Here is a 15222-nt window from a genome sequence, read left to right on the forward strand (position 1 = left end):
TTTATATTCTTTTTAGTTTTTTTTTTTTGGTTTTTACTTTTTTTTTAGTTTTTTTTCTTTTTTCTTCCCTGTGTCCCGGTCGTCATTTGTGTCCCGGTGTCCCAGTCTGTAATCTCTCTTTGAGTGTCCCGGTCGTCATTTATATTCCCTGTGTCCCGGTCTGTATATACATTAGTTTTTGAATTGGTCTTTTTTTTAGTTTTTAGTTTTTTACCTTTTTTTTTAGTTATACCTCATGATTCTAATGATTGCCCTTGAGCTTTGATGGTGATTGCTAATCGAACATTCCCTGTGCCCCTGTCGTCATTTAGATATCCCCCTGTGCCCTCCGGCGTCCCGGTCGTCATTTGTGTCCCTGTGTCCCGGTCTGTATATACATTCGTTTTTGAATTGGTATATGATGAAATAAATTTTGTGTTTTTTCCTTTTTTCTTTTTAGTTTTTTTGGTTTTTACCCTTTTTTTAGTTTTTTTACTGTTTTCTTTTTAGTTTTTTTGTAGTTTTTACCTTTTTAGTTTTTTTTTAGTTTTGTTTTTCTCCTTTATTTTTCAGTTTTTCCTTTTTTTCTTTTTTAGTTTTTTTTAATTTTTTTATTAGTTTTTTTCTTTTTAGTTTTTTTTTGTAGTTTTTACCTTGTTTTAGTTTTTTTTAGTTTTTTCTTTTTATTTTATTTTTTTTTTTTGTAGTTTCTCAGACCTAGAACCTGGAACATACCGCGTTACCAACTCAGCTACTCGGGTTTGAATACATTCGTTTTTGAATTGGTTTATGAAATAAATTTTTTGTTTTTAGTTTTTCTTTCTTTTTTTTGTAGTTTTTACCTTTTTTAGTTTTTTTTTCTTCTTTTGTATTCAGGGTTGAACCTTTCAGATCTACAACCTGAAACATAACGCTCTACCAATATTAGTTACGCACCATTGTAGTTGTGTCCCTGTGTCTTTTAGTTTTATTATTGGTTTTTACCCTTTTTTTTTTAGCTTTTTTAGTTTTTTTCTTTTTTCTTTTTAGTCTTTTTTATTTTTCAGTTTTTAGTTTTTTTAGTTTTTTTTATTAATTTTTCTTTCGTTTTAGTTTTTTTTCGTTTTTTCCTTTTTTTTAGTTTTTTTTTAGGTTTTAGTTTTGTAGTTTTTACGTTTTTTAGTTTTTTTTCTTTTTTAGTTTTTTAACTTTTATTAGTTTTTTTTAGTATTCTAGCTTTTTTAGTTTTTTTCCTTTTTAAGTTTTTTTGTAGTTTTTACCTTTTTTAGTTTTTTTCTTCTTTTGTATTTAAGGTTCGAACCTTGAATCTCTCGAACCTAGAACCTGGAACATACCGCGTTACCAACTTAGTTACATCAGCTTGTATACTTTCGTTTTTGAATTGGTATATGATGAAATAATTCAGACGTCATATGCGGACAGACAGACAGACATAACCCACAAACAACTTATTTTTATATATATAGATATATATAACTTGCGAATATACAACATTCTTCGCTGTCCCATTGTCTGTGCATATAAATAGATTGTCAGGTTTACCGACTCTTGAACATGCAACATATAATTCTCAATGGGCAAAACAATCCGTATTCAGATTTATACCTCAAGATTCTAATGATTGCCCTTGAGCTTTGTTGATGGTGATTGCTAATCAAACGTTCCCTATGTCCCCGTCGTCATTTATATATCCCCCTGTGCCCCCCGGCGTCCCCGTTGTAGTTGTGTCCCTGTGTCCCGGTCGTCATTTATATTCTTTTTAGTTTTTTTTTGGTTTTTACTTTTTTTTTAGTTTTTTTTTCTTTTTTCTTCCCTGTGTCCCGGTCGTCATTTGTGTCCCGGTGTCCCAGTCTGTAATCTCTCTTTGAGTGTCCCGGTCGTCATTTATATTCCCCGTGTCCCGGTGTCCCGGTCTGTATATACATTCGTTTTTGAATTGGTCTTTTTTTTAGTTTTTAGTTTTTTACCTTTTTTTTAGTTTTTTTTAGTTATACCTCATGATTCTAATGATTGCTCTTGAGCTTTGATGATGAGTTGATGGTGATTGCTAATCTTTTTAGTTTTTTTTGTAGTTTTTACCTTTTTAGTTTTGTTTTTCTCCTTTATTTTTCAGTTTTTTCTTTTTAGTTTTTTTTAGTTTTGTTTTTCTCCTTTATTTTTCAGTTTTTTTCCTTTTTTTCTTTTTTTTTCTTTTTTAGTTTTTTTTATTAGCTTTTAGTTTTTCTTTCGTTTTAGTTTTTTTTTAGGTTTTAGTTTTGTAGTTTTTACGTTTTTTTTTCTTTTTTAGTTTTTAGTTTTTTAACTTTTATTAGTTTTTTTTTAGTATTCTAGCTTTTTTAGTTTTTTTCCTTTTTAGTTTTTTTGTAGACAGACATACTATGCGGACAGACTACCTTTTGTAGTTTTTTTCTTCTTTTGTATTCAAGGTTCGGACTTGGAATCTCTCGAACCTAGAACCTGGAACATACCGCGTTACCAACTCAGCTACATCAGCTTGTATACTTTCGTTTTTGAATTTGTATATGATGAAATAATTCAGACGTCATATGCGGACAGACAGACAGACAGACATAACCCACAAACAACTTATTTATATGTTTTTAACTATAAACCAGTATAACCAGTAAATTCTGGTCAAAAAAGAAATTATGTACATGTTGAATCTTAAAAAACCAACTAGATAATAGGAGATGAGATTTCAGTGTAAGAGTCATTACGTCTAAAAACAGGTAAGAAGTGCTTGTTTCAGAGTGGATATCTGTACTCCTCGGGTGTTGTAAAAACTTATCTAGAATTCGAATAGCTTTGTTTTGCAGGGTTTAATATGTGATTTAAAAGTCAACAAAAATATAGCTGAGCAATATTGGAGGTTTGCATCAATTAGGCAAAAATATAGGATTCTTAGAACCTTATATGAGAATAAAAATTTTAGTCGGTGGAGCAAACCTATATTTCTTGATAATTTTAGTCTCAACAACGAAATATGTGTTTTAAAATTCATGGTAGGGTCAAAAACGATACCTAAATATTTTGCTGTGTATACTCTTTTGATTTCATGAATAATATGAATGGTAATTTTATTCAGAGAAATATTTTTCAACTTTTGCCTTGTTTGTAGTGGTTTAATATGTGATTTAAAAGTCAGCAAAAATATAGCTGAGCAATATTAGAGGTGTGCATCAATTAGGCGAAAATATAGGATTCTTAGAACCTTATATGAGAATAAAAATTTTAGTCGGTGGAGCAAATCTATATTTCTTGATAATTTTAGTCTCAACAACGAAATATGTGTTTTAAAATTCATGTTAGGGTCAAAATTGATACCTAAATATTTTGCTGTGCATACTCTTTTGATTTCATGAATAGTATCAACGGTAATTTTATTCAGATAAATATTTTTCAACTTTTGACTTGATCTTCCATAAATAATAAATTCTGTTTTAACAAAATTAGGGACAAGTTTGTTAATTTGGAACCAATTTTTGATGGATTTTGCAACTTCAATCAGTTTTTCTTTCAGTGCATCTAATGTTGGTGCTTTTAAACTTGCTGCAGTATCATCCGCAAACGTAATTGTTAATGCATTTTCAGGAGTAGATTTAGGGAGATCATTTATATATATTAAAAATAATAGAGGTCCTAAAATTGAACCTTGCGGTACACCGATTTTTCCTAGAAGGCAAAAATATGGCAAAACTATTAATAAGAAGATATCTAGATATTGATGTATTTGGACCACTTTCTTGGTTATTCTTTAGCGAATTCAAAACGCTCTTTTTGTTTAAAAAATTTAATGAAACATCATGACAGAAAAATTATGAGCTTGTTTCTAAATTCAGCAAGAAGTCACATTAGAAGGAAAATTCAAATTTGAGAACCTGAAAACTTGTTTCTCAGTATAGTCACTAAATAGTCATAATCTTCCAAACAAAAAAGAAAATTAAACTGCCTGACCCCTACCGACAGCTTTCACGTAATCTTCAGGATCAACTCGATTTTGAGCCATCCTATTGTCTAGCCTCTCTTTATTGTGGTCTAAAGACCAGTATGGCGGTAGAAACTCTGGTTTCATTGAATCAATAAAATGCTTTCTCCAGGCTTAATAAACCCTCAAGGTTTCTTGTACGTAGCAGTTCTTGCCGCTGATACAACTTTTTTCAACAAAGGATTGGTTGCTTTGACCTTGTCTATGGCCCCAATTGGAGCTCTACATTCCTCAGCCAGTCGTTTACGTAGCTCCTGATCGCAATTATTACTGATTTTATGACATGTGACACATAACGGAAGAATGTCATGAGACTGATGGCTTTTCAGGATTCGGTAAATGCTTACGATATTCTTTCGGGACAATATTTTTTCTCACGCAGGATTCTGTTTGACCACATACAACACAGCGGATTTTTTGAGGTGTCTGATAATATTTATCACATACTCCAACAGGTCGCCCGCTTGGTTCTGACTTCAGTCGAATCGTAAAAGGGTCTTCCTTCACCTGTTCTGCAAGGTCTTTACTAAGGTAAGCCTTTTGGGGACCAGCGCGACTAGACAAAATTTTGCCATCAGGTGCTTCTATGACGTAATTTTGATGACATGAGCCCTTCATTGGCGGAAAATCATTTGAAACCTTGCTCTTGATTTGATGTGTACCAGCTTTCCACTGCCTTTCCAGGTACGGTTTAACAATTCTTCGGGCAGCAGCCCAGCTTTCTGAAGAAGTAACAGGAAGAAATCTCTCCTTAATGGATATATGGTATAAATCATTAATCAGTTCACAAAATATAGGCACTGAAACGAAAGCATCAAGGGAAGCATAGTCAATTTGTCTTTTTGTCAAGCGCGGTGCTTCCCAGTCACTACAAGTGATCTGGAGGTCTTTATCGAGGGCTATGCCAAGGAATTCTGCTGATAGTCCTGCTAGTCCCATTTTTTTTTTTCCTTTTTCTTTGTCTTGACGGCTAAGAAGAAGATGGCGCAAGTCTAACCAACCGCGAACAGATACTCCGTAACTGCTGACTCGATAAGCATCACCATCAATCCCAACTCCGACTTTGATTATCTCCTCATTTTCAAGAACTTCCTGAATTTTCGGCAGAATTTTCTTAACTTTGCAGAGTCGGATTAAAAGACATTCTCCAGAATCTGAAGAAATTAGCATTAACGCAACTGAATCTTCGGTATCTTTGGGCCCTCACTCACAGTCTAAGCCAACAATCTTTGACTTCTCCACTGACGGAAAAAAAGACGGGGGTATTTTAGCCCAATCGTCGCTGCTTTCTATCAAGTAGATCTTGAGTCCTTTGCTGTGAATTAACTGTTCACACTTCTTCCTGAAAATTTGGAAGAAGTTTACACAGCGGTGTTTAAGGTAAACAAAACTTGCAACTGTAGAAGTTCCAATCACTAGCGCTGAAATAATAATAGGGTTAGCTATCCCAAAAGCATCCATTATGAAATATCATTAAATTCACACTAATATGATTCCATTTAGGCGAGTTGCTTTATTTCACATTTGACATCATTTTTTTATTTCAATTAGATGACGTCACAATTATGCTTTAATACTAATCCACTCTTGTTATGATTGTAATTCGTAAAGGCTTTTTTATACCCGAGATGACGTCATAATTAAAGTTGGTAATCTGATAATCTGGGATGCCGTCGTGATTCGTTAGCACAACATGTTATCATAATAATAATGATTTCCAGCATTTTTCAATTATGTATTTAATAAATTCTTAACACAGAATTCATTAAATACCTTGGGTTGCCCTTCGGTCTGACAGTTATAGCTACACATTTATTGGTGTTATCATCTGTATTGAAAAATGCATCGCCTGCTAGTGAGGGTGAAAGGTCTTTTTGATAAACCAACACTGCCTAAAATTTATAATTCAAAGTTTGCTCATTATGTTTTTTCAACCTTCCATTTTTGAAGATTTTAAGTAAAAGGAATAAAAAGCATATCCGTTCATACTTTTTCCGGTTTTGTAAATATTTTCTTGGAATCCAGCTATGATTCAGAAATAAGTGCATCATTGAACAGAAATTACAATAAATAATCGAGTCAAACTCAAAACGAGCAAACATTAGCATTAGTGAGGCTGACAACCCCCCTGCCTTCTCAAAACCAGAGCGTAACTTCCACTTTACTGGAAACAAACTATATTTTAAATGTCTTCAGTTTTTGACTTTAAGAAATAAAAAATGATTAAATACTTAAAGCAATAAATATCAGTAAATGTATATTAAAATGACGATCCCCGATCATTTGTTTTTTTTTTCCAGAAAAGTGAAAAATTATGTTCTAGTCCTGAATAAGCACGGGTATTGTCAGCCCTACTCATGGTAATTTTTACCCATTTTGAATTTGACTTGGTTATTTATTGCAATTTCTGTTCGTTTGGGGTTTCATTTATTTATTGATTGTGATTTGAGGTAGTTTTACAAGTGGACGATTATTTGACCTTATTTCTGCTCAATTTTGGTTTAATGAAGCTCTTTAACGAAAAATCACAATATATTTATTTCCTAACTCAGCTTCTAAATTATCCAAAAATTACAAGTAAGAAGACAAAAAACATCTTAAAACTCATTGTTAGAATATTTTTTTTTTTATTAAATTTGTCTATAAATTCTTCAAACCTTTTTATATCATTAACTGTCTTATCAATAAAATTCCATAATTTTATTCCTCAATAGATAAAGGAGAGCTTAGACCTTGTAGTCCTGGCAATTGGAGCATGTAGCGCCTTGCTCCTTCGAGAATTATAACTGCGGCAGTCAGACCTAAACTGAAAAATGACCGAGAAACATAAATGTAAGTTATCATTATTATACTTGAACAAAAATGACAAGTGATAAAAATTCCCTAGGCCAGCAGCTGGTAACATTTTCTGCCTTCCATATTCCGATCTCACAGAATCCCTATGTTATAGAAAAATACAAAAATACGATGCTTGAAAAAACGTGTGAACTTTTTAGGTATCCCGATGCTCCGTGTTAAAATTATTGACATGTTGTCAACATATTTCTTAAACGACAAAGTTTCATCAAGTATAATACCTAAATACTTGACATAAGACTTCCTTTCAATCTCACCAGAACTATATTTTCATTGATAAATCCAGGGATAATACATATGTATTTTCGGGAATATAATAAAACTACTCTTAATGGGGAGAACTTGTAGTTTTATTTACATGCATCCACGTTGAAACTATGTTTAATGATCGTTTGTTTAATTCGAGCAATCCCTCCTCAGTTTTTGCAAGACAAACAAGTGACGTGTCCTCAGAAAACATCGTTACTGTCACATCTTGTAGATCATGGAGTAATTCACAGAAATCGTTTTTGATTTTTGACATTGATTCACTTAGGTCATTTACAAAATTAAGATTAATTGCGGTCCGGGAACAGAGGCTTGTGGAACTCTACATGTAACAGGAACACTTGACAAACGTTTCGAATCATTCTGAACATACTGTAGCCGTACTGCTAAGAACGTACGCAAAGAATGAAGCCCAGAACTTCTTATGGCATAAACTTCACGTTTGAGAAGCAGCATATCAGCATTTACTTAGTCAAAAGCTTTAATTATATCTAAAAACGTTATTATTATTATTAAAACAAGCATCTATATTTTACAGCTATGATGGATTATTAAAATTAAATGCACAGGTTTTAAGCTTTGTCCTTTGAAAATCTTCTGCCTCAAGTAAGGGCAACAGTGGAGATTGAGGATTTTATAATTTTTGATTCACTGTCTTTTAAAAAAAGAAACAACATATGGAGTTGGCCTAATCATTGAAAATAACGGCTGTTTTGTCATTAAATAATTACCTACTCTTGAAAGGGCCATTAAAAATTTCAAATTCTAATTGGTGAGATTTTCACAAATCACTACGGCCATACCTTCCAGAAAATGAGTGCGAGAAATAAAAAATTAGCAAAAAGAATGTGATGACGACACACGACTCTTTACTATAGGCACACCTGAGCTGTACTTCCAAAACGTAAGAAAAGGTTGCGGCAAACTCGTAGTTGATGCAAACAATTTCCTTTTCCTAGCCCAGTGAATTTCTTAAGTTATTCTGTGGTATCTTTTGCTTTCCCAGAAAGTAGAAGCAACTAAAGGAAAAATATAGAAACATTCTTAGTAAGAAGATTTCTAATTATTTTTTTATTAGGACCTCTTTCTTGAAGTACTCTTTAAAGAATTCAAAACGCTCTTTTTGTTAAAAAATATTATGAAAAAATCGCGACAGAAAAACAAAGAATCCGTTTCAGAATTCAGCGTCAAAAGTAACAACAGAAGCAAAGGAAGCTGGAAATTATGTTTTTAGCATAGTCACTAAACAGTCTTTGTCTCCTAATAACAAAAACAAAAATTAAACCGAATGACCCCCAATAACAGCTATCTTGTAATCTTGAGGATCAACTAGATTTTGAGCCATCCTATTGTCTAGTCGTGATCTAAAGACCACAGTGGCGATAAAAATTTTGGTCTCATTCAGACAATAAAATGCTTTCTCCAGAGTCTTTCCAGTTTTACCAAACCACATTTCTGGGCGTAAAATTGTACAACTTTAAAGCCATGTGATTTAGATACTTCGTTAACGGATTGTTTTCCTATCGTTAGAGCTTTTTCGAGCACTTCATCAGTTAACGAACTAACATTGTAATACTCAGTAATTTTGGCTTCAGGTTCAGCAAACCTATCTAATGGAATTTTATCTCTAGTGGATTTGATTGCTTTGGCCACTGACACCACATTAATCAACAAAAGTCTACTTTGACGTCGTCTTTGGCTGCAATTGGAGCACCACATTATTCAGCCAATTGCTTCCGTAGTGCCCAATCATAATTATAACTTACTAGCTGTTGGGGTGGCGCTTCGCGCCACCCCAACACCTAGTTGGTGGGGGCGCTTCGCGCCCCCCCCAAGCCCCCCCGCGCGCGTAAGTCGTTACGCGCCATAATAGTTACGCGCCATTGTAGTTGTGTCCCTATGTCCCACCTGTGAATATAGATATATATATATATATATGGTTTTAACTACGTAAAACTTGCGAATATAAAACATTCTTTGCTGTCCCATTGTCTTTGCATATAAATAGATTGTCAGGTTATCCCCCTGTTTCCCCCGGTGTCCCCGTTGTAGTTGTGTCCCTGTGTCCCGGTCGTCATTTATATTCCCTGTGTCCCGGGTCCCGGTCATCATTTGTATCCCGGTGTCCCGGTCTGTATATACATTCGTTTTTTAGTTTTGTTTTTCTCCTTTATTTTTTTCCTTTTTTTTTCTTTTTTAAGCTTATTTAGATTTTTAGATTTTTTAGTTTTTTTTATTAGTTTTTAGTTTTTATTTCTTTTTAGTTTTTTTGTCCCGGTCGTCATTTATATCCCCCTGTTTCCCCCGGTGTCCCCGTTGTAGTTGTGTCCCTGTGTCCCGGTCGTTATTTATATTCCCTGTGTCCCGGTCGTCATTTGTATCCCGGTGTACCGGTCTGTATATACATTCGTTTTTTAGTTTTGTTTTTCTCCTTTATTTTTTTCCTTTTTTTTTCTTTTTTAGTTTATTTAGATTTTTAGATTTTTTAGTTTTTTTATTAGTTTTTAGTTTTTTTTTCTTTTTAGTTTTTTTGTAGTTTTTACCTTCTTTTTAGTTTTGTTAATTTTTTTTTTTACTTGTGTCCTGGTCGTCATTTATACTCCCTGTGTCCCGGTGCTTTGTTGATTGCTAATCGAACATTCCTTTTGTCCTGGTCGCTTTCTCTTTGAGTGTCGTCATTTATTTTTTTCTTTTTTAGTTCTTTTAGTTTTTACCTTTTTTAGTTTTTTTTTAGTTTTTAGTTTTTTTAGTTTTTTACCTTTTTTTAGTTTTTTTAGTTTTTTAGCTTTTTTATTTTTTTTATTAGTTTTTAGTTTTTTTGTAGTTTTTGCCTTTTTTTTTAGTTTTTTGTCCTGGTCGCTTTCTCTTTGAGTGTCGTCATTTATTAGTTTTTTCCTTTTTTTTTTTAGTTTTTTATTGGTTTTTACCTTTATTTTAGCTTATTTTTCAGTTTTTTCCTTTTTTTTAGTTTTTTTTTATTTTTTATTTTTTTTAGTTTTTTACCTTTTTTTAGTTTTTTTAGTTTTTTTAGTTTTTTAGCTTTTTTACTTTTTTTATTAGTTTTTAGTTTTTTTTTGTAGTTTTTGCCTTTTTTTAGTTTTTTCAGTTTTTTTTTTAGTTTTTTATTGGTTTTTACCTTTATAGTTTTTTTAGTTTTTTAGCTTTTTTATTTTTTTTATTAGTTTTTAGTTTTTTTTGTAGTTTTTGCCTTTTTTTAGTTTTTTCAGTTTTGACGTCACCTAATCCAGTTTTTTCAGGTGACGTCACCTGACACATCCATCCACACATCCATCCACACATCCACAGACAGACAACTTATTTTTATATATATAGATTTTATGACATGTGACACATAACAAAAGAACGTCATGAGATTGATAATTTTTCATGATATACGGAAAATGCTTACGATATTCTTTCGGGACAATATTTTTTCTCACGCAGGATTCTGTTTGACCACATACGACACAGCGGATTTTTTGAGGTGTCTGATAGTATTTATCACATACTCGAACAGGTCGTCAATTTGGTTCTGACTTCAGTCGAATCGTAAAAGGGTCTTCCTTCACCTGTTCTGCAAGGTCTTTACTAAGGTACCAGTCAGGATTTTTGCGAACAAGGGTGCACAAAATTTCACCATCTGGTGCCACTAAGTAGCAAGTTAAATTGGATGGGTGTTTCTTTGATGAAGAATTATTCCTATCTCCCTTGAGAGGAGGCACTATGTAAAAAAATTTGCTCTACATTGTATATGTACCAGCTTTCAAATGCTTGTCCAGGTATGGCTTGACAATTTTTCGGGTAATAGCCCAGCTTTCTGAAGAAGTAACAGGAAGAAATCTCTTCTTAATGGATATATGGTATAAATCATTAACAAGTTCACAAAAGATAGGCACTGAAACAAAAGCATCAAGGGAAGCATAGTCAATTTGTCTTTTTGTCAAGCGCGGTGCTTCCCAGTCACTACAAATGATCTGGAGGTCTTTCTCGAGGGTTATGCCAAGGAATTCTGCTGATAGTCCTGCTAGTCCCTTTCCTTGTTTTCCCTTTTTTTTGTCTTGACGGCTAAGACAAAGATAGCGCAAGTCTAAACAACCACGAACAGACACTCCAAAATTTCGGCTCAATCGAAGTGCATCACTTAGAATTCCGACTCCTAATTTAACTTTCTTCTCATTTTCAAGAATTTCCTGAATTTTCGGCAGAATTTTTCTAACTTTGCAGAGTCGGACTAAAAGACATTCTCCAGAATCTGAAGAAATTTGCATTAGCGCGACTGGCTCTTTCGTATCGCGGGACACCCACTCACAGTCTAAGCCGATAATCTTGGACTTCTCCACAGACATAAAAAAAGACGGTGGTATTTTAGCCCAATCATCGCTACTTTCAATCAAGAAGACCTTGAGTCCTTTGCTGTGAATTAACTGTTCACACTTCTTCCTGTGAATTCGAAAAAACTGCCCACAACGATATTGAAGGTGAACAAAACTTGCAACTGTAGCAGCGCCAATCATTAGCACTGCACTAGTAACCACGGTAGGGATAGCTATACCAAAAGCTTCAATAAAAAAATACATTTTTCTCTGTGATTAAATTCACACTAGCATGATTCCCTTTAGGCGAGTAGTTTTATTCCAGGTTTGACGTCATTTTTTAAGTCAATTAGATGACGTAATAATCAGACTTTAATATTAATCCATTCTTGTACTGAGTTCTTTATTTAACAATAAATTTCATAAACAAAACATTACTTCAAGAAAATCTCATCCCATAAGGCTCCATGGCCGGGAAAGAACAGAGGAGAAAAAAGTACCAACACAAAAAAATATAAACAAAATCCAAAAAATCCAGTAGCGTACCTTAATAATCCCCAAAAATGACAAGCTAGGGAGGGGGTAGCACATAATTTCACCCACTCAATTAAATATCCAACTCCACGGAAACCGGAAAAAATTATTTACTAGCTAGAAATTCTCTAACATAATTTTTGAACATACCAAACTTGTGGCAGCTTCGTGGAAACTCAGGGAGTGTGTTCCAGATCATGTTGCAAGCTCTTAAAGGGTTGAAGTCAGACCTTACTAATGGAGTGTGAAGAATCTTTAAATTATAGGAAGTGCGGAGATGATAAGTCGATACACAAAATATATATTATTACATAGTTCAGCAGGAAGATGACCGTGCAACTGTAAAAAAATGAAAGAAGAACAAGAAAGAAAGAGTCAATAGCTGAATGTAAATAATTCAAGAGAGTTGCACATGTATACTCAGTTGAATGCTTCGTCCAAATACATAACTGAAAATCACGAAAAAAGTGTTAAGAATCAAGAAAATCAAGAAGTCGACAAAGCATAGCTTTTTCAAAATTTTTACTAAATACCGATAAAAGAGAAATGGGACGATAATTTACAGGATCATTTCTTGACCCACCTTTAAAAAGAGTAATAACACAAGCACACTTTAAAGCACATGGGAAGATACCATTTTCAAAAGAAAGATTGACAAGTCTCGTGAGGACAGACAATATGACAGGAAGAATGAACTTGACAACCTTAGTCGGAATACGGTCTGGGCCAGAAGATGAAGAACCCGTCAAACCATTGACAACTCTCGTTATTTCAGCTTCAGAGACGGGTTCCAATGCCATTGGTTTAGGACACGACAGTCCAAGGTAGGACCCAAAATCAGGTAGAGATGAAGAAGGACGTACTGAGAATTCTGTAGTTTTGTCAATATTAGCAAAATAGGAAGCAAACGCATCTTGAACTTTTAGCTCACCCTCTACATTTTTTCCGTTAATCACAACACTTAAAGGGACAGAAGGAGGTAGAAAAGAAGACCTGATAACAGAATTGATTACTTGCCATGTCTTCCTAATGTCTTTACCGCACGCAGAGAATTTTCGATAATAAAATAATGATTTAGCCTTTCGAAAAAGCAAATTGTAAACTCTTCTTGTATGATTCTTATTTGTGAAACCTTTTTATACCCAAGAAGACGTCATAACTTGGGATGGTAATCTGATCATCTGATGTACCGTTATCATTTTTTAAAACAATATGCTATCATAATGATAATGATTTCCAGTGTGATTCAATTAGGAAGGGACCACAGAAATTTTTAATAAAGAATTCATTAAATACCTTGGGCTTACCTTTTGGCCCAACACTTAAAGTTAAGCGCGAGTTGGTGTTATCGTCTGCATTGGGAAAACTCATGGCCTTCTAGTGAGGGTGAAAGGTCGTTTTGGTAAGCCAGCACTGGTTAAAATTTATAATTCAATCTTTACACCTCATGTATTTTTCATTATTCCATTTTTGAAGATTTTAAGTAAAAGGAATAGAAAGCGTATCCGTGTGTAATTTTTCCCGTTTCGTAAATATTTTCTTGGAATCCTACAATGGATCAGAAATAGATATAATATAAAACACGAATTAAAAGAAAAATAACCAAGGCAAACTAAAAAGAGCAAAAATTAACATGAATAGGACTAACAACCCCCATCCCTTCTCAAGACCAGAAAATAATTTGCACTTTACTAAAAACAACGTTTTCACCCATTTGACTTTAAGAAATACAACATTATTAAGACTTAAAGGAATAAATATCAATATGTGTACATTAAACCGACAATCCATGGTCCATTGTTGTTTTTTCCAGTAGACTGCAAATCATGTTCTGTTCTTAAGAAGGCATGGGGGTTGTCAGGTCTACTCATGTTATTTTTTGCTCCTTTCGGATTTAACTCGGTTATTTATTGCAATTTCTGTTCGTTTTGGTTTTCGTTTATTTATTGACGGTGGTTTTACGCTTGGAAGATCATTTGAATTTATTTTGGGTTATTTTTGTTTTAATGAAGCTCTTTACTTTTCTTTGAAAAACTTGTTTCCTGGAAAAAGTTTTTTAATTTTATTGCTGTCAAAACGGATCAACAATGTGTTCGATTTTTCAGACGATATAGAGAAAACAGAATCGATTTTCAGAACAGAGTTTCACGAATACACAGTTTTTTCGCCATAGATTTAATAAAACTGAGCTCTTTATTATAAGTGTTTATGTGTTATGTAATATGAGTATTTTAATGTTATGCCATATCATGCCATTCATCACTTATTCATAAGCTTTCATGATTACTTTGAGCTATTTATTGTCCTTATCGTCAGAAATAGTATTTTGTAGTTTTCAGTTTCTTTTTCTTTATTTCCAACATTCCTCTGCATAAAATTCATGCATGCAGAGGGAACATAAATAAACTGTCATTATTGAGACCAGTACCTTTATATTACAACTAGAATGCATTAAAATTTAATCTGAAGATTTTAGGCTTTGTTCTTTGAAGTTCTTGCGCCTCTAATAAAGGCAGCAGTGCACATTAAGGATATTACTATTGTTCATTCATTGCCTAAAAAAAAAAAGAAAAAAAAAATTAGACGGAGTAAAAAAAAAGATAAAGAAGAAGATAAAAAAAGGACACAAAACACACGTTGAAAATTCAAATTAATGACACAAAAAAATTTCGTTACGTAAGTTAATTTGTAAGTTTCGTATATTTTTACTAATAAAAACGTTCGTAAAAAATAAAAAGTTCTAGTTGCCTTTTTAAGTAACCAAAAAATTGGAGGGTAACTAGGCCTCTTCCCCCACTTCTTTTTTCTCAAAATCATCCGATCAAAACTATGAGAAAGCCATTTAGCCAAACAAAAAAAAAAAATTTATATGCAAATTTCGTTTTAATTATTCATGTGCGGAGAGCCAAAATCAAAACATGCATTAATTCAGAAACGTTCAGAAATTAAATGAAAAAACCAAGTCTTTTTTACAGAAAGTAAGGAGCGACATTAAAACTTAAAACAAACAGAAATTACTCCATATATGAAAGGGGCTGGTCCTTCCTTAACAACCCGCTCTTTGCGCTAAAGTTTTTTACTGTTTTAAAAAGTAGAGTTGAGAGAAAGAGTCAAATTTTAGCGTAAAGATTGGGGCTTTGAGGAGCGAACAACCCCTTTCATATACGGAGTGCCTTTTGTACGTTTTAATGTCGCTCCTTACTTTCAGTGAAAAAAAAATTGTTTTTTTTTTTTTTAATTTAATTCTGTATACTGATAGAAAAAAAATTAAAAAAAAAATGAAAGAGG

At 33.1% G+C, this 15222-nt stretch overlaps 3 protein-coding genes across 3 annotated transcripts; all 3 read right to left on the reverse strand.

The window, feature by feature from the left end:
• Window positions 1-500: 500 nt before the first annotated feature.
• LOC136037918 (exonuclease 3'-5' domain-containing protein 2-like) lies at window positions 501-5399 on the reverse strand. Its single transcript, XM_065720774.1, has 2 exons — window positions 1239-5399; window positions 501-1194 (listed from the first exon to the last, which is right to left on the reverse strand). Exon 1 carries the CDS (start codon window positions 5132-5134, stop codon window positions 4271-4273), a length of 864 nt encoding a protein of 287 aa, XP_065576846.1. The 5' UTR covers window positions 5135-5399; the 3' UTR covers window positions 501-1194; window positions 1239-4270.
• A 5428-nt stretch (window positions 5400-10827) lies between these two features.
• LOC136037499 (exonuclease 3'-5' domain-containing protein 2-like) lies at window positions 10828-11664 on the reverse strand. The gene has a single exon (XM_065720217.1). The coding sequence runs from the start codon at window positions 11662-11664 to the stop codon at window positions 10828-10830; it is 837 nt and encodes a 278-aa protein (XP_065576289.1).
• Window positions 11665-12404: 740 nt separating this feature from the next.
• Window positions 12405-12734, reverse strand: LOC136037500 (uncharacterized). The gene has a single exon (XM_065720218.1). It carries the CDS (start codon window positions 12732-12734, stop codon window positions 12405-12407), a length of 330 nt encoding a protein of 109 aa, XP_065576290.1.
• Between the last annotated feature and the right edge of the window lie 2488 nt (window positions 12735-15222).

This window comes from Artemia franciscana, chromosome 17 (assembly GCF_032884065.1).
Source record: "Artemia franciscana chromosome 17, ASM3288406v1, whole genome shotgun sequence".
NCBI classification, from domain to species: Eukaryota; Metazoa; Arthropoda; class Branchiopoda; order Anostraca; family Artemiidae; genus Artemia; species Artemia franciscana.

Excerpts from the sequence above, each read along its gene's own strand:
- LOC136037918 (XM_065720774.1), bottom strand. The coding sequence starts at position 5,134 with ATGCTAATTTCTTCAGATTCTGGAGAATGTCTTTTAATCCGACTCTGC.
- LOC136037499 (XM_065720217.1), bottom strand. The coding sequence starts at position 11,664 with ATGTATTTTTTTATTGAAGCTTTTGGTATAGCTATCCCTACCGTGGTT.
- LOC136037500 (XM_065720218.1), bottom strand. The coding sequence starts at position 12,734 with ATGGCATTGGAACCCGTCTCTGAAGCTGAAATAACGAGAGTTGTCAAT.